Raw genomic sequence first — 18,275 nt, 5'->3', positions numbered from 1 at the left:
GTCACACATGCCCTGGTTCGGCGTCCAGCGCTGGGCGGTGCATGGGGAAGGGGAGGCCGCGTCTCCCCCAGGCCAGCGCTTCCCTGAGCACTGGTGGAACTCTGACCCTCCGGAACCACGTGCCTTCCTCCCAGACCCAGGGAAATCGTCACCACACCCCTGGATGGGCCAGTGCCACGGCTGGGGAAACAGCAACTCTTTGCCTAACGTTTGTAAGAAACTGGGATTGTCAAATATCTTCCAAGGTAACTGCAGACGGGGTCTCTCTGTGCGGGAGCCCGGAGACCCCCGACGGCCGTCAGCACGGTCATCCTTGGGGCCGCGTCAGTGAACCTTGCTGCACCATGGCTGTCCTGGGACCTGGGACCACGTCCCTCCTCTGGCCCGCAGCACCCTGACCACTGCTGGCCCTGGGGCTCGGGGCCAGGCCCTGCCTCTGGACAGCCCCCAGCCCGCCTCCCCTCCAAACCAGGTCCCTTCCTCAGACCTGCCCCCAGGCCCCTGCAGGGGGGGCCTCCTCTGGACCACATCTTCCTCCAGTTGTGCTCCAGTCCTGCCACCACTCCCTCTCTTTCCAACCCCGCCTTCTCTGAAAATGCCCTGAGCCCCCATTCCCAGGCAAGGCTGCCCCTCCCCCTGGGCTGGGGCATCACACTTGGCCTCAGTCACGGTCACTTCAGACACGTCTGCACAGCTGGGCTGGGTGTTACCCCTGAATCCACAGCCGGGTCTAGTGGCCAGGATACTCTCACCAGCTAGAGCCTAAACGAGAAGGTCGAAGAGATGCTGGGCCTCAGTTAAGCAAGGGGGCACCATGGGGACAGCGCTTCACCAGAGAAAGGGCCCTGGCAGAGAGGCTTGGGCCATGATGCTGGGCTCGCGGGTGGCGGGAACTGGCGCCCACTGCGGTCCTCGCTCTGGGAGCACCTCCTGTGTGTTGGGCACGCGGCTGAGACTTCATGTGTGTTTTTCATTATTTGCTTTAAATTGCACAAAAAGAGAACATTGATATGTACTGAAATATATGAAAGCTGTTACTACAGTAGATCCTAAGAGTTCCTTCCTAAGAGCTCTTATCACACGGAAAACATTTTTTTTAATTTTTTTTTTGGTTTTTCTTTTTATTGTGTCTCCATGAACTGGTGGACGCTGACTAACCTCACGGGGGTGATCATTTCACATGCATGGGAGTCAGACCAGCATGTGTACACTTTTTAACCCTATACAGTGATGTGTGTCAATTATACCCCATAAAAACTGGAAACAATTATTTTGTATATTCTATAATATAATATAGAATATTATTCTATAATATGGTTGGGCTCTGGGAATAGTAGCTGAGGTGGATGGGGGGCACTGGGTCCTGATGCTGGCGGGGCAGCACCTTGTGGACCGGCTTCCAACAGCGACACCTGGTGGAAGGGGCGGGAGATGCGGTGGGTGGAATGTGAGCCCACCGCCCATTCCCTCCCCACTGGGCTGAGTGAGACAGACGCGGAGCTGTGGGGCTCTTGGGGGGGGCGGGTCTCAAAAGGGAAGTATTGGTCTTCTTGCTATCAGGCATGTATGTCTTCAATGACATACATATGAAAGATATATATATATATATGTGAAATATACACACAGAGACATATATACACACATATATATACACGCTTCTATTGGGCACCTGGTCTCTGGAGCCAGCAGGATGCACCCAATGAAGTTCCTGACCCGCAAAGGGCGACGCTTTCCCAGACAGTGCACAGCTTGGGAACGTCAGGAGGGCCTGGGGCCCATGACCATCAGCTGTGGGCCTCTGGTCTCACCTCTCTGGGTCCAGCGAGCTCACAGACCACAGAACCTGCTAGTTATGGAGTGTGGGACTCATGCCATCAAACACTAGCCCCTGCCTGGCTTGAGCTTAACTTGGGGCTGTGAGAAGGGGAACCTTTCAGAAACCCTTTCCAGGAAACAGGGGGGTTCCTTTGCAGGTGCCTTGTTCTGGCCACGCTGGAGTTGGGAAGGAAGGCTGGGTGGGTGGAGGGGAGAGGACTGCAGCCTCCCCGGCCCTGGGGGGCGCTGACTGTGGTGAGTTCTGAAACGCACCCCGCTGTGTTTAGCAGCCTGGCCGCGCTGCAGTCTGCAAACCAACAGTAGGGGTGTGAGGTGCGCTGTGCGGGGGACCCTGGCTGAGAGCGAGGCGGAAGTGATGCCTGCTCCTTGGCCCCGCCTCGCGCCCCGCCCCGCCCCGCGCCCCGCGCGCCGCCCGCACGTACCAGCCGGCGGATCTCCCGCTCGCACTCCTTCTTGATGCGGGAGATCTCCTCCTGGTGCAGGTGGTACACGCTCCTGATCTCCGCGGCCTTGATCTTGTCGGCCTGGACGACGATCGTCAGCGCCTCCTCCACCTGCTTCTTGGCCCCCTTCAGCTCGGAGATCTCCTGCTGCATCCTCACCTTCTCCACCTCGAAGCCCTTGCGGGCCTCCTCCTTGGCCTCGGACAGCAGCACGGTGCGCACCTTGTCGGGGGCGCTGTCGCGCAGGGCGTGCAGCAGCGCCTGAAGCCGCTGGTTCTCGCTGTCCTTGACCTTGATGACCCGCAGCAGCTCGGCCTCGTGCTGCCGCAGCAGCGTCTCGCGCAGGGCCTGCAGCTCCTTCATCTTCTCCTCGTGCAGCTTCGTCTTGAGCTCGGTGAGCAGGACGGCGTTCTTGCGCTGCTCGTGCTCGCGCAGCTGCCTGAGCTCCTGGCTCTTCTCCCTCTCCACGCGGCCGACCTGCAAGACCAGGGCGACGCCCACTGTCTGTGAGCCAAACTCCGCGCTGGCCGAAACCCAAGCGCAAGTTGTGGGAAGGTGGCTTTTCTTGCAAACTTGGGAACAACCGTCTATTCAAGGACGGCTCATTAAAACGTGCCTTGACAACAGGACCAAACCTTGTTGGGGACAGCGTGAATATGCACCCAGAGGCGTCAAGCCTGGAAGGCCCCCTAGCCTGGGAAGTGAAATCGCAGACACACGGGCCCCCGGAAATCTGCGGTGCACGGGAGGGTGAAACCCTCACCTCAGCTGAATCTGCCAAGGAATGGGCACAGCCCGTGGGGAGCAGGGGGGCTGCGGGCTCCTGCCCTCCAGATGGCTTCGGCCCCTCCCCCTTCAGCCCCAATAAAGGGATGTCTCGCTTACCTTCTGTGACACTCTTGGCAAATGGAGAAATCGATCTAGGCAGCTGTACTGTCTGTCTACATGATGTCTGATGTCTAGATTTGGGGGGACACTCAGTTTTTTGTACTGAATGATTTATTTCCATCTGAAAGCTCTGACCTTGGCTGAATGACCTCACCGCACAGCATGTGGCATGAAGCCAGCGCTCAAAATCTATTTAGGGAATGAAAGAATGGCTGGGATCCGGATTTGCCCTGGGTCTACGTGGGGGGTGAGGGGCAGACAGTCAGGAGGAGCCCGGCTGGAGGCACACCTGAGTTCACAGCCCTGACACCCCTCCCCAGACACACCAAGGGTGCCCTCCGCTTCCTGCCAGAATCCTGAGAAATGCAGTCCCCTACAGACCCCTCACGTTCAGTGTGTCCGGAGGGACGCTTCACTTCCCCCCCACCAGCCTCAGAGGTCTGTGTTCTCAGTCCATGCACCTCGAGGGGGGCTGTCATCCTCGGCTCACGTCACCCCAGTGCCGTCAGCGAGTCCTGCCACCACCACCTGCAGGATGCACCGCGTGTCTGGCCCCTCCCTGGCCCCCCCACGGCTCCCAGGCCTCCGCTGCCTCCTACCGCCCTTCCCCACCACCCACTCCCCACGGAGAGAGCTCAGGAAGCACGAAGCTCGCCACTCTGGTCCCCATGTGACCCTCTTCTCCGTCCATCTCCCGGTGCATTTAGAATAAAAGCAGCACCATCTCCCAGCCCCAGGAAAGCGGGCGCCATCTGCAAGACCCCGTGCCACCCACGGGGCACATCCTTGCGGAGAACGAGGCATGGGCCGCAGCCCCGCTCCCTGGGGACTCACGCCCTGCGCTTTGTGTTCTTTCCCTGCAGAGGCGTGTAGGCTCTGACCCCACGACCCCTGGACGTGCGCCTGCCGCCACCCTCCTGGCTTGCTCGGCCCGGCCCGGCCCAGCTTCAGCCCCCAGTGCTCTCCCGCGGTCTCGGGCGGCAGCCTCTGCAACCTCGTGGGGTCAGGAGCTCCGGGCCCACTGCAGCAACCCCGTTACTTAGTGTCACTGTCTTCACAGCAGTCGTCACTCCCGAGGCGCCTTATTTCTCTCTCTTTGTGGCTGAGCTGTCTGCCTCCCCTGCCAGGGCCGGCTTCCCCGGGAGCAGGTGGGGGCCGTGGCCACCTTGTCCTCTGTTATTTCCCCCTTTAGGGCAGACCTGGGACGTTGACTCCCTCAGCTGGTGCACCCCGACGGGCAGTCCTATTGTCCAGTGGGGTGCGGTCCTGAGCCTTCCCTTAGGATGGCTCAGACCCTGCAATGCTTGCAGAAACTCTAATAACCGGGGCCCCTGACAAGTCGCCAGGGGCACACGGGGTGCAGTGAGCGCCGGCCCAGCTGTTTGGGTTCCTGCCTGGAGAACTGGGCTATTGCTGAAAGCCTCGAGCAGATAGATATTTATTCATCTTCCATTTAAGTGAATCTCCCTTTTGTCCAGTTTAAATTAAGTTCAAGACACCCAGAAAAGCAAGATTTGGAGGGGGGGTATTTCTCAGTCGTGTGGGCGTGGTCACTCTCTAGGGGAGCCCACTGGTGCCATTTCAGAACCTGCTCAGGGCGGGAGGTGCTGCCGTCCCTATAGCGGGTGGGGTGCGGAGGGGTCGGCAGAGTGGGTCCTGAAGCTGGACGTGGTGGAGCCAGAAGCGCCACCGCACCTGAGATCCAGAGCCCAGCTCCTGTCCCCTTGATGGATGACATAACAGCCACCTTCAGGACACCCTCTTGGATGGGAACCAGCAGAGAAAAGAAAAATGATGTAGTATGTATCATAGAGGTGTGTTTTGTTTTTTGTTTTGTTTGGAGCAGAGAGAGAGAGAGTGGAGGAGAGAGAAATATCAGCAGAACAGTTCAGGGTCGGATGGGGTTTAACCCTGACTCTGAGCTAAGCTGTGTGGAGTGAAAATGGAGACTACGCCCGCCTGTGGTTATCCTTCGGTCCAGTGCCCGTGACTCTGTTGTGGACCAGGTGTCTGCCAGAGCCCACATCAGACTTGCACGAGAGGCCTGGCGAAAAATGAGCCGACACGGGGCCGGCCTCCCAGCCTCCTGGCCTCCCTGCCTCCCAGCCTCCCGGCCTCCCGGCCTCCCGGCCTCCCAGCCTCCCTGCCTCCCTGCCCGTCCCCGCAGCAGCCCCGATGCTGCTGGAGCACTTGGCTCTGACAGAGCCGACAGCATGGCTGGGCTCCCTGTGGAACCTCTGCCTCCACAACGGCCACTGTGGTTACCGGAAGCTGAGAGGAAGGGATCTGGCAGCTGAAGGAGAGAAGAACAAGCAAAACGAGTGAGGGTCCCGGGAGACGCTTCTGTGGCTGGGAATTGGCGCTCAGCTGGGTTCACTCACTTGCAGCTCTGAGCAAAGGCACTGACCATGAGGACCAGTCCGGTGGCTTCCTGGGAGCCCGGCCAGGAGGCGCCCGTGAGTGCACTGGGACTTGTCTCTGCCACGCGCTCACTGCCCCTCTCCTCTTTGAGGCTCCGTCCACTAAGGGGCGGTGAATTCCTTCCCTTAGTGCCTGGGCCGAACCGACAAGCTCCCCCGGCCACGGAGACCGGCTGATGGTGAGGGTGTGCACAGGTGTGCACAGGTGTGCGGCTCCAGCAGGTGGAGGGGGGAAAGGGGCAGAGTAGAGGCAGTGAGCAGAGGTCACACGACACAGCGTGCTGGGGAGGAGGGGGTCAAAGGCTCCTGGCCCCAAATAGCACTGAAAATTGAAGATCGACCGATATGACCCGGATCCCTGATCTCAAACGTCTCTCCACGACGCAGAACTTTTTAGGAGCTCCCAGCAGCTGTGTGACAATCTCGGCCTCACTGTACCCTCCTCAGAGGCTGGGAGTAAGAAAAGCACAGGAACCTGCTTGCAGACCATAAACTCCTGCAAATAAGCACCAGTTTTTATCACTATCTTTCAGCACGTTTCCCCCTCGCTGCCTTGTTCACAGACTGGCCTCTTTTCCCTTTCAGAGCGAAGTTCACTTTGGTTAAGGGGAGGGGCAGGGGAGTCTGAGGGAAGAGGGAGGGAGGGGGAGGGGAGGATAGAGGGAGGGAGGGGGAGGGGAGGATAGAGGGAGGGAGGAGGGAGGGAGAGGGAGGGGAGGGGGGAGGATGGGGAGGGGGAGGATGGAGGGAGGGAGGAGGGATGGGGGATGGGGGACGATGGAGGGAGGAGGAAGGGCAGGGGAGTCGGAGGGAAGAGGGAGGGAGGGGGAGGGGGAGGATGGAGGGAGAGCGGGTTTGTCGTCAGGGCTCCTCCTCCCTGTGGAACCCTGTCTGCTCCACGAACTCGCACGTGAATAAACAGCTTCTCCTCCAAACTCCACAGTTCTCACTGAACCTCTCCTGGAAATTAAGCCACAGCCTCTGATGCAGAGAAGACTTTTTCTGGGCAAAGACCCTTCAGGCAAGTGGGTCTCACCTTGACTGCACGGCAGCACCAGGTGAAGCTTTAAAAAACACGGGCGCCTGCATCTCACACCCCAAAATGATGACATATTATCATGGGGCAAGGGGTGGCCTGGGCCTTGGGACTCCTTTTAAATCTCCTGTCCAGGTGAGTCTGAGGTGAGGCCAAGGAGGAGAGTCGTCGTGGCTCCACCCCTGGGGTCTAACACGAAGTCTGGGGAGAGCTGGGGGGGTTGCGGGAAGCCCAGGAACACGGGGCCAGGCCCGTTAGTCCTGCCGATCACCCCAGAGAGGCCCCAACACACACACACACACACACCATGCACACACACACACACACCATGCACACGCACATACGCACACCTGTCCTCACACGTGTACATGTGTGTACACACGCAGACGCGTGTACATTCACACGCACACGTGGGTGTGCTCTCTGGGGCTGTGAAGTATGTGAGAAGGACAGTTAACACCAGTTGTTCCGCAGCATCCAGTAAAAGGGGTGAAGGTGCCCTCCTCCCACTCACGTCTGCCCGGAATCGGGTCCTATCCCGTGAGGCCCAGCGAGCCCCTCTGCCAGGTGAAAACAGACGGCAGCCCGACCGTACGGAATGGCTGGATGTCCGGACATGCTTCTGATGGATGCTCTGGCCTTCCCCTCACGGGACCTCGGGGTTAGCCTGTGGTGGAGGCCCTGGTGCTGCGGCCCTGTGTGAAGTGGGAGTGATGGGGGCTGGACCAGGGCCCAGCAGGCCACCACGGGCCCGGGACTCTTCAGGGGCAGAGGAGGGGACTCCAGACAGCATCAGGGCAGATCTGGAAATTGGACAAGAACAAGAACCTTGGGGCTGGGGACGAGGGGACACTGGCGAGTCCCACATGGGGCCGAGGCAGCCTTTTCCCAGTGGGTGGGGCACTGGCACGGTGGGACCCCACCCAGCCGACTAGCCAAATGGCTCAGACCTGCTCTTAGAAAGAAGTGGCCCAGGCAGCTTGCAGGTCGGCCGTTTCAGCAGCGGTGGACACCGCCATGCTACCATCCTTGGTCAAGACCGGCTTCAATGCTCAGGGCAGACCACAGCCCCACGAGGATGGACCACGCCCGGCTCGTGACCAGCACAGACCTGGCACAGAGCAGGCATCACAGGACAAGGTGGCCAAACGCACAGTGCTGACCGGGACGTCCCTGAGAGTGACAGGCAGTCGTTATGCCGGAAAGACAGAGCCTGGGGACACGGTCCTCCACCGACAAACTGCTGAACAGAATGGAGATGCTGTTTGTCCCGTTTGTCAGATGTTATTCATGAGAAGAGAAGGTATCAGAATCAAATTACGTTTAAAAGCTGAGATTGTGCTGTTGCTGATTTAAGTTGCAGAGAGAAGGTGCATCTCTTTAATGGCAGCGTCGGACCGGCCACAGGTGGGCCCTGCGCTCCACGCTCAGTGCCAGGCAGCAGGGTGTGCCGGGCATTGCGGCCAAGAGCTTCTTGCCTCGTGGTCCCAGGGCTCTGGCGCGGTCCGTGCAACACCCATTTCTGGGTGGAAACAGCCACCACTTGTAATGCCGCAAACATTTGGAGCTCTCAAAGGCCAGTTAACAAACGTGCGGGGCCCCGGAGACAGCTCAGGGGCCTACAGAAGTTTAAGCTGAATGGATAAAACAGTGCCCCTGGGAGGGATCCTATTTCATTGCTCAGGAGCCACTTTTAGACACATCAATTTTCTACCAGCAAGGATGTTTTCCTTCCTTAAAAAACTAAAAATAGAATTACCATATGACCCAGCAATCCCACTACTGGGCATATACCCAGAGAAAACCATAATTCAAAGGGACACATGCACCCCAAGGTTCACTGCAGCTCTATTTACAATAGCAAGGCAATTAAAGCAACCTAAATGCCCATCAATAGACGAATGAATAAAGAAGATGTGGTACATATTTACAATGGAATATTACTCAGCCATAAAAAGGAATGAAATTGGGTAATTTGTAGAGATGTGGATGGATCTAGAGACTGTCATACAGATTGAAGTAAGTCAGAAAGAGAGATACAAATATCGTATACTAACGCATATACGTGGAACCTAGAAAAATGGTACAGATGAACCAGTTTGCAGGGCAGAAATAGAGACACAGATGTAGAGAACAAACATATGGACGCCAAGGGGGGAAAGTGGCGGGGGGATGGGGTGGTGGTGGGGGGATTAACTGGGAGATTGGGATTGACATGTATACACTAATAAGTACAAAATGGATGACTAATAAGAACCTGCTATATAAAAAAATAAATAAAAAAAAATAAAAATCCGCCCCCCCAAAAAAAGGATGTTTTCCTCTGTGGTCTTACTTCTAGAAAAATTATCTCCTGCCAACCTCCAACGACTGCTCTACAATCGGGGTCCATTTCAGGAACAGACACTAGAGCAGAACCCGCAGCCCTGCCCACGTCGGATGGTCTGCTTGGTGTTGCCCCTCCCCCTCCCTGGCCAGGCGCCCTGGCCCAGGTGCGCGTAAAGATGGGACAAGGGCACAGTCCCACTCCTGACTCACGTGAACAGAGCTTCCCTCTGAATAAACGGATGCGCCCCCTGACTCCCCACGAGCCTCATGCTTCCTGGCGCTGTGAGTTGCCTGTGGTCTTCCGCATGTCGGGCCAGGTTCCTGAACACTTGGTCCTGCTTCTTGGTCTCCCAGGTTATCAGGGGACGGGGAGGCATTCTTCCTCTGGCTCATTATTGTTTTCGGTGTGTTCTTTTCTGCAGTGGTTTTGTCTACAAGGTCCCAGTGGCTCTGTCCACAGAGACGAGAAGTCGAAGTCTGCGGCCTGCCCCCTGGAGCTGTTGCGAGGACGTAGCATTCCCGTGTGGGTGTGGGGGAAGGGGTTTCTCACAAGAGTTTGGGGTATAACTGGGATTTGCGGGTTTGGAGATCACTCCCGTGTTATCCCACCCACTCCTCTCCAGGGACAGGGCAGACGTCCCAGCGCCCTCGGGCCGCAGCCCCACGTGCACATGGTCTCCTGCTGCTGGCGTGGAATCCTCTCCCTGCTTTCCGTCTCCCCCTCTCAGCTTCCCCGCTGTACCCCCTCCTCATTGTGAAACAGGCAACACGCTGGCATCTACGTCACCCACCTCACTAGCTTTGGAAAGACAATGACCTTCAAGATTTTTTCGCATGACTTACAGTAACAAATATGCTGACCTGGTGACCAGGACATATCTAGTCTGAAGGCAGCTGTCAGCCAAGTTCATGGTCCCCTGTGGGTCTCAGTCTCTCTCCAACGTCCTGGTCCAGACGGTACATTTTTAGGCCCTTCCCACCTGCATGGCCCTCCGTGGCCTGACCTCTGGGCCACCTCTCCTGCCACCCTTCCTGGCCGCCGGTTGCATTACGGGAGCCCGCCTCGTTCCCACCTTCACCTCCTCACTTTCCCTGTCCCGGCTGGTTTAAGGCCACCTCTTCCAGGAGGCCCTCCCTGATTGCTGAGCAGAGTGACCACACCACAGCCCAGCATGTCGGCTTGTAGGCTGTAACCCCGCCCGGTTGCCCAGTTCCTGTTTCTTACATGTCTCCCTCCACCTGGACGTGGTCCTGGGGGCAGGGTGCTCAGTAAGTCTTTCCTGAGTGGCCGTCCATGGCCTGGAGCTGGGGGGTGGCTGGACTTCAGCACAGGGTTCCCCCCATGGGGTCCCCTCCTCCCAGTTAGGACTAGTGTGTTTCGTAACAGCAGGTGTAACGCTTGGGTGTGTCTGCTCTGTTCCTCACACACAGTTCCAGGCCAAGGTGGGGGCACGGCTTGTAGGAGGGACCAAGGGGTGCAGGCAGTGGGGGCTGCTCCGTGCCCGGCCTAGAGCCGGAGCCTCCTTGAGTGTGTGATGGAGACACAGGGGTGTCATGTCGCTATGACTCTTTCTTCCTTCCGCTTCAAGGATCCCAGTACTTCCCCCTCTTTAAGACAACATGGAGTTAACTTGGACGGAGCTTCCGAGAGGCGTCTCCCTTGTATCTTCTCCCTGCTAAGCTCCTCCCTCTTTTCAGAAGGGTCTCCATCCGAGGTGGTCCCACTTATCTCCAGCGCCCTGGCAGCAGGAGAGGCCTGTTTTTATTTAAATAATTTCATTCTTTGCTGTCGAGTCTCCATTCCTGCACGTCCTCCTCGGTGATGAACTAACCGTGGGCCTGAAATCTGCAACGCTTAGCCCGTGGCTGACACGTACATCGGCGTCTCTGTGCTCCACAGGGACCTCTTGGCCCTGGAAACCACAACCTGCAAGACGAGGTGCTGAGTCCCTAACAGGGAAGAGGAGGGAGCTGGCGCCTGGTCCTGAGGCCGCCTTCACCACCGCTGGGGCATGAGAGCCTCCACCCCTGTTCTGTGCAGGCCCTTGGGGGCCGGGGAAGGGTCCCTCCGGCCGTCCACCCACTTCCATCATGAGGTCCAGAACCAGGCCCTCCTCCTTGGGTGCTGCAGGAGCATCTGGAATGTGTTGGAAACTGGACAGAAGGCTCCAAGTCCAGGGAGCTGGCCGCACACATCTGTCCTGCGGTTCTAACAATGACGTTAACACATGCGAAGCCTTCAGAAGGATGGCGAGGGTGGACGTTGCTAGCATTTGCCGTAAAGATCGAATTCGCATCTCATTCCCCACTTGGCCAGGGCACAGGCACCACCAAGCCACCGCGTGTTTGGGGTAAAGCATCCATCTCTAAGCTGAGCAGACAGAACCGAGGAGATTCCCTGGGAGCCGCCTGTGGTCCTGGTGCAGCCCTGCTGGCGGCCACAGCAGGAGACACCCTCCCGGGAGAGACTCCAAGGATAACACAGACGCATCTTCTATTTATTGGACTGATGGTAAGGAGAGGAGGGAAACGCAGGCAAGAACCAAAGAGGAAACATGGCAGGCAGTTCCCACGCCGTGTCCGCCCTGCGCTGGGAAGGAAACCAGGCGCTGCTCCCAGCTCACCGCCCATCGGAGGGATGGAGTGACGGAAACCGAGGACTCCACCCTGGGGGCCGCGTCAGGGGCCACTGAGCACCTCACAGGAGCTGAGCCCATGTCTGAGCCCACATCCTCATGACGGCTGTCCCGTGGGACCAGCGCCATTGCTCTCGGTCTCAGGGAGGCCCAGGCCTCCTGGTGGGTGTGGGGCGAGGCTGGGCTCGGACCTAGGACCGTGCGGGGGAAACAAGGGCGGGCAGCGGGTCTGCCAGCTTCCGGCTCATTCATCTTCAAATCCAAAATGGCAGGACGTGCTAATGCCGGGTGGCAGGTACCTGTACACACGCACACGCACGCACACACACACACACACACACACACACTTTTTAAAATCTAGAATGTTGGGACTCCCCTGGTGGCGCAGTGGTTAAGAATCCACCTGCCAATGCAGGGGACACATGGGTTCGAGCCCTGGTCCAGGAAGATCCCACATGCTGCGGAACAACTAAGCCCGTGTGCCACAACTACTAAGCCCGTGAGCCACAACTACTGAGCCTGTGCTCTAGAGCCCGTGAGCCACAACTACTGAGCCTGCGTGCCACAACTACTGAAGCCTGTGAGTCACAACTACTGAAGCCCGCGCGCCTAGAGCCCGTGCTCCGCAACAAGAGAAACCACCGCAATGAGAAACCCGCCTGCAGCAGAGAAGAGCCAACACAGCCAAAAATAAATAAATAAATACAATTTTTAAAAAATCTAGAATGTTTTAAATGATGTTTGGCTGGGAATGTGCAGGTCTGGCTGGGAGGCACCAGTGGGAGCCGGGAGGCCGGGCGGGGGCAGGTAATGACGCGGGGGCTCAGAGAACGTCCTCAGGTCTCGTGGCCGGGCCTGCGCTCCTGGTCTGCCTGTACCCCTGCTGCTCCTTTCCACTGCCCGCCACAGCTGCTCTGGTCCGGCCACAGGCCCGGAGGCTGAGCAAAGAAATGAGGGGTCATTACCAACTACACCACCTGGGTGTGTCTTTCTGCAGGAAGGCCAGCGCTCCCTGGGATGGCGCATCCCCCCTCGACCCCTGGGGCACTGTTCCCTCCAGCCCACGCTCCAGCTCAGCCAGGAGGCGGGGGAGGGGGGCAGAAGGGCCGGGTGGACTGGCAGCTCCCCTGTGGGGAGGTAGCTCTCGGCAGCGAAGCCCAAAGTGGAGGCTTCAGAGCAGCCGGGGCTCGGAGAGCTCAGTTCTGCAGAAGGTGAGGCCGTGGGCCTGTGGGGGTTTTCCTCTCTTCTCTTTTTTTTTTTGCGGTACGCGGGCCTCTCACTGTTGTGGCCTGCACCTCTCCTGCAGGTGTGTTCAAGAAACTGTAACTTGAACCCCTCCGGGAGGTGACCTGGGATGTGGACTCGAAGAAGAAAGGCTCCCTGATGCTGGGCCTTTTCTTCTCTTCCTTTGGAGTTTTGAACCAAGAGGTTATATCATCTTCTCAAAAGACAGTAAGTACACCTTGTATAAATAACAGGGCCTCTGACGCCAGGCCCAGGCCTCTTGTCTGCCACCAGGGAGAGCTGCAAGCTCCGACCCGGCCAGACTCAGCCTGTTGGCCAGCGAGGGGCCGGCACACGCCCCCTTGGGCTGCCACATGATGGATGGGTTTTGATAAAGCTGCACATGGAATATGTATGATGCTGCTGTAAATGGTAGACAGAATCTGGAGATTCGGGCAAAAGTACTATTACTTAGTGGTTTCTATCACGTGGCGTTTCTTTGCATTGAAAAGACAATTGCTATTATATTTTTACCCAATAAAACAAAGGGTTTCATTATCATTAGGTTCCTAACAAGTCAGCCCCTCTTCTCTTTCATCTGCAAACAGGGGAGGGGGAGGGCCAGAGTGATGTCCAAGGCTTGGCCTTGCAGCCCCTCAGTCTGGTCAGGACAAGATGCTCGGAGCACCCATGTGCCTCTAGGGCACGGAACAGATGCTCTCTGCGTCCGGGACCACTCGACAACTCTTCATCCCAGGCCACTGATGTTCGTGCCTTCGCCCCGTGCTCCAGCCCGGCAGCGTGTCGGGGCCCCTTGGGCTGTCCTTGCTGGCTCTGCGACCACCTGGCACAGAGCAGGTGCTGACACTGATGCTCCCCAACTCCCTAGGTCCTCACCGTGGGCACTCAGTAGGCTCTGACTCTCCTGCAGGCCCAGCGAGGTGGCCTGGCCACAGGAGCGGCCACGTGGTCACTGTGACAGCCGCCTTCTAGTGTCCACGCTGGAGGCCCTGTGCTGTCTCTGTCCCCTTTCACAGAGCAGGGGACCTAGGAGGGAGGGAGGTGACCAGGGCCGGCCAGCACGCTTTTCTGTAAAGGGCCACACGCACTAAGTATTTCAGGCCTTGGGGCTCAGCTGGTGCTGCTGTTACTGAGCTCCAGACGATGTGTAAGTGAACGGGCGGGGCTGGGTCCTAACGACCTATCTACTGACAGTGAAATCTGAATGCCATATAATCATCACATGTCACAAAATACCATTCCTCTTGTGAGTTAACCAGGAGGTTGCGAAGCAGCTGGCCCCCACCTCCCGTGACTCCCTCCCTGACCGGGCCTCCCAGGAGGGCAAGGCTGCGGGGCTGTTATGCCGGCCAGACCACAGCCAGGGACCTTTCAAACCCTCCGGGAGAGAAGCCTGCTCTGGCGTTCTCCCTTCCCCACGCCTCCCTCTCCCCAGATTTTCTCTCCTTAGCATCTCCTTCCCAAGAGCCCATGTACTTCCTGGTGGCTCCTGGGTGGGGAGCGAGGAGAGGACAAAGGTGACAGAGAGGGAGGAAGTGTGGGTCAGGGGACAGCCCCCCAGGCCTGGCCTGGCACTGAGAGGGGAGGGCATCCTCTGACCAGGACCCCCTCAGCCGCAGCACAAGCCCAGCCTTCCCTGCAGCCTGCAAGGACCCCCAAGGGCTGGGTGTCGGGGCAGGGGGTCATCACAGGGCTGCCCAGGTAGGGCCCGCTGGGGTCTGGGACTGACGTTTCCAAGTGGGTCGGTTAGGAGAGCTGCCTCCCAACACCTGGAAGCCTTGAGCCCAGGGCCTGGCTGTTTGCTTTGGGGCTGTTACATTTGAGTTAAATTCCACTGTGAACAGTTCAGGGGGAAGCAGCACCGTTCCAGGGACGGTGTGGTTGGACAAGGCCCCTCGGCCCACATGCTGAGGACCAGGGCTGTTGCCACGGGGTCAGGCCCATGTCCGCATGCTCCCCTGTGGGTCTGGGGCCCCCTCCCCAGAGCTGTCTGTGCTCCCGAGCTGCCTTGAGAGCTGCTGGGACCCAGGGACCACCTGGGCTGGCACATCTGCAGAGACCTGGCTCCACCCGGCTCTGGGCAGACCCTGGGGGCCCAGGAAGGCGTGGAGAGGCGGTGGGGGGCACGGGGGTCCCACCTTGCTCTTCTCCTGCTGTAGCTCGATCTGGATGTCGGTGAGCTTGGCCCGCAGCTCCTCGTTGGCGGCCTGCAGCGCTGCCAGGACCTCTGCCTTGTCCCCCTTGCTTCGGCCGCCCGCGCCCTTCTTGGACATGGTGAGGGTGGCCCGAGGGGCGCTCGGGGCGGGCCGCTCGTCTGGGCTGGGCTGTGCACGCCGAGCTGGGGCTCCACTACATTTTCTCACTCACCTGAAGGGAAAGCACACCTGGTGAGCAGGCTGCGCCCGGCCTGAGCTCCGGGCCGCGGGAAGGGTGGGCAGGGTCACGGCTGGCTCCTGACTGCCCGCCAGGTCACAGCCCCGGACCGCAGGGGCCTTCTGCGCTCCGCACAGCACCCGTGACGGGGACGCCCCCCACCAAAGCAAGAGCAAGTCCCCTGCCTCACATGTAACCAGCGCTTAATAAATGTTTGCTCTTTGCCCCTTTGGAATAAGACACCGGGGACCCAAAGTTAAGGCCCGCCTTTCATACAAGGGTGTGTGGCAGCCTGATGGGAACAGTGGGTGAGAAACACCAAAGGGAGTGGTGGCTGGGACCCCTGGGCCCCTCCACGGGGCCTATAAACCTCACCTCGGAAGGGGTCGCACCCTCAGCCCAGGTGCCCGAGCCAACTCAGCGGGTGAGCACGTGCCCTGGGCTACCCTGGGCGCCAGCGCCCTGCCCCGGGCCGGCTCATCTGTCACCCAGCCCTGTGCCCGAATCCGCTGCCCCCAGGCCTGGGGCCACCCCTCCCTCCTCCCACACGGCAGCGCAAGTGTGGGAAATGGGTGCATCCACCAACTTTGCCTGGATGAAAAATCAGAGGCAGGCTGAGTCCTGCTCTGCACTCATTCCCTGCCACACCCCGTGCCTCAGTTTCCTCACCCGCACAGAGAGATCCAAGAGTGCCCCCAGTGTCCCCCAAGGCCTCCATCCTGTGCTTTAGACACCCGTGCTGAGGTGCACAGTGGGTCCCGTCCACCTGGTGAGGCTCTTCAAGGCCTGGTCTGGGAGGCCCTGGTCTGGGAGGTCCTGGGGGACCACTGGGATCCACTGGCCAGGAGCTCTGGGTGGGGGGTGGTGCCGTCAGCCAGCCCGCAGCCTTCTGTGAGTAGGGACCTGGCTCCATGGCTGCCCTGCAGTGTCCCCAGGCCCGGTCTCACAGCGACTCCCCTGGACCAAGCCCCACCCTCCCTACGTCCCCGCCATGACCCTCTCCAGCCTGTTCTCCACGCCGTCTCACGAGCCACTGTGCCAGGACCCAGCCCCCTGGCCCTGCCCTCCCGCCTACCGTGTCCTGTCACAGACCGCAGTGAATTCCCAGCGCCTGTGCGATTCACCGGCTGCGTTCCTCCCCAGCTGCTATTTACTCGGTGTTTTCTGAAAATGGTCTTGCTATTCTCTACTTATTTTTAAATGAAACTCCGCAGGCCTTTCCTGGATAGAGAGGCAACATCACCAGCTGTCTAACAGGTAACCAAGGGCAGGGTAATATTGAGGGAGACGCTGGAGGTGGGGCGCCCCACTGGACGGCAGCAGAGGGGCCCTCCGCGCCCCGCCCCCTCAGCCAGGCCCCTGCACCGCCCACCCAGCCTCTGGCTGGTCCAGAACACAGTCCACCTTTATTTCCTCCCGAAGGCTCGATGCAGACGGCGTCAGCTCTGGCTGGCTCAGACCCCCAGGGGCTGAGCGGCCTCCACCCTGACCCTGGCCTCCCAGCACCGAGAGCTTTCGACGCAGTAATGGATCTTCAGCCCCAGCCTGGCATCTCCCTAAAGGCAAGTTCACAGTTTTCTCCAACATCTATTTAGGCACAAATACGGTAAGTGTCTTGACCTCATTATTTGTGGAAATGAGTGTGGACAAAGTAAATCTCCCCAGAGCCCGCTGGGAGCACGTGAGGGGTCCCACTCGCCCACACCCGAGGCAGGGCGTCCAGGGCCCCTCCTGCTGCCCGGGCCATACTCGTCCTCCGGGGGCACTTTTCAGGGTGACTCCCGGGGAGCAGCACGGGGGTCTCCCCCTCTCCCCCGCATCCTATTTGTACTGAATGCATCCGCTTTGAGCCTTTGGAGAGTCAGCACTTTGGTAGATGGAGCCACCACACTTCCCCATGGGCACCACTGCCCACATTAGAGGGAGGCGGGGCTCATGGAGGCCACGTGTGCCCGGGCAGCTCCGGGGTCCCCCGGCCCCTGTTACGTGCTTCTCTGCACGCCGTGGCTTCGCCGCACACCCACCCACACCCGCAAAGCACCAGCTGCAATGATTACATACGGCCTCACGGATGCTATGTACGTAACACAGGCTTCCATGTCCGTCCTGTCGCCCTGGGAGAAAGAAAGGGCGCGCGGAGGGGAGACAGAGGCCTTGGGAGTGGTGAGGCCTCGGCCAGCACTGCGAGGCCCTCCACCGCGGGGGCGCCGGGGGCTTCTGCTGGCTCATGCCAGGGCTGTGCTCTCGTCTGAGGAGGCCCGTGATTAGCCAGTGGGAGTGCAGGCCTGAGGGGCTGCAGCGGGGCCGTCTGAGAAGGACACCACGGGCACCCACTGGACAGGGCCCTTGTGACCACCCTGTCTGCCCAGCGTGGGCCTGGACCCGCATGGGGGCTGCATTCACCAGGGCTCAGCCCCACTGCTCTCTGCCAACGGCTCTCCCTCCCTGGCTGAGACCCTCGGGCCCGCCCGCGAAGCCCAAGCTGCCCACCCAGGGTGGGCCCTCACGGCAGCTGACGGGCCAAGGGCCGAGCACGGATCCTGCAGGGATGGTGGTCACAGGTCACAGCAGGAGGGGCCGCCTGCATGGAGACTGGATGCTGGTGGTCAGGGTGGGGACTGGGGGGCGTGCCTGTCCCTCCCTTGGGGAAACTGGAGCAGCTTGCTAAGTGCAGACACGTCCGCAGGGGCTCCACTGCCTGCCCCCTTCCTCTCGGCCACCTCCCGTGATGGGGCGCCCACGCTAGGACCCACCCTCCCAGCACCTGCTCTCCTTTCCAGCCAGGCAACCCCACCCCTGAGCCCCAGCCAGGCCTGCACACACCTCCCCAGCTCTGACAGCTCCAGGTGGCCACTCACGAACCTCCACGGAGCCCTCTGTGGCCTTGGGGCCCAGCGCACGGAAGGCCTCGGGCTCTGCTGGATGCTCTGGCCGCTGGGTGGGCACTCCTGCCAGGAAGCGTCACTGCCCTCTGGAGGGGTCGGAGCAGCGCTGTGCCAGCCCTACCACCAGGTCTTGGGTGGGCCGGAGCTGTCCCCTCCACGTGGAGCCACAGCCCACGCTGTCTGAA

The 18,275-nt window shown here is 59.6% G+C and overlaps 1 protein-coding gene across 17 annotated transcripts in view; it reads right to left on the bottom strand.

The window, feature by feature from the left end:
* The window catches only part of JAKMIP3 (Janus kinase and microtubule interacting protein 3), a gene marked incomplete at both ends in the record, with an annotated part of 42,838 nt that extends 27,733 nt beyond the window's left edge, over nt 1-15,105 (bottom strand). For all 17 annotated transcript variants that reach the window (XM_082610930.1, XM_082610939.1, XM_082610940.1 and 14 more), the window contains 2 exons: nt 2,259-2,756; nt 14,971-15,105. In XM_082610930.1, the coding sequence (XP_082467056.1) occupies nt 2,259-2,756; nt 14,971-15,105 (633 nt within the window). The remainder of the gene's footprint in view (nt 1-2,258; nt 2,757-14,970) is intronic.
* Between the last annotated feature and the right edge of the window lie 3,170 nt (nt 15,106-18,275).

The sequence above is a fragment of the Mesoplodon mirus genome (genome assembly GCF_964341445.2).
Source record: "Mesoplodon mirus genome assembly, chromosome: 2".
Classification (NCBI taxonomy): domain Eukaryota; kingdom Metazoa; phylum Chordata; class Mammalia; order Artiodactyla; family Ziphiidae; genus Mesoplodon; species Mesoplodon mirus.
Note: the sequence above shows the minus strand (reverse complement) of the source record. Positions and strands in the feature narration are given on the sequence as shown.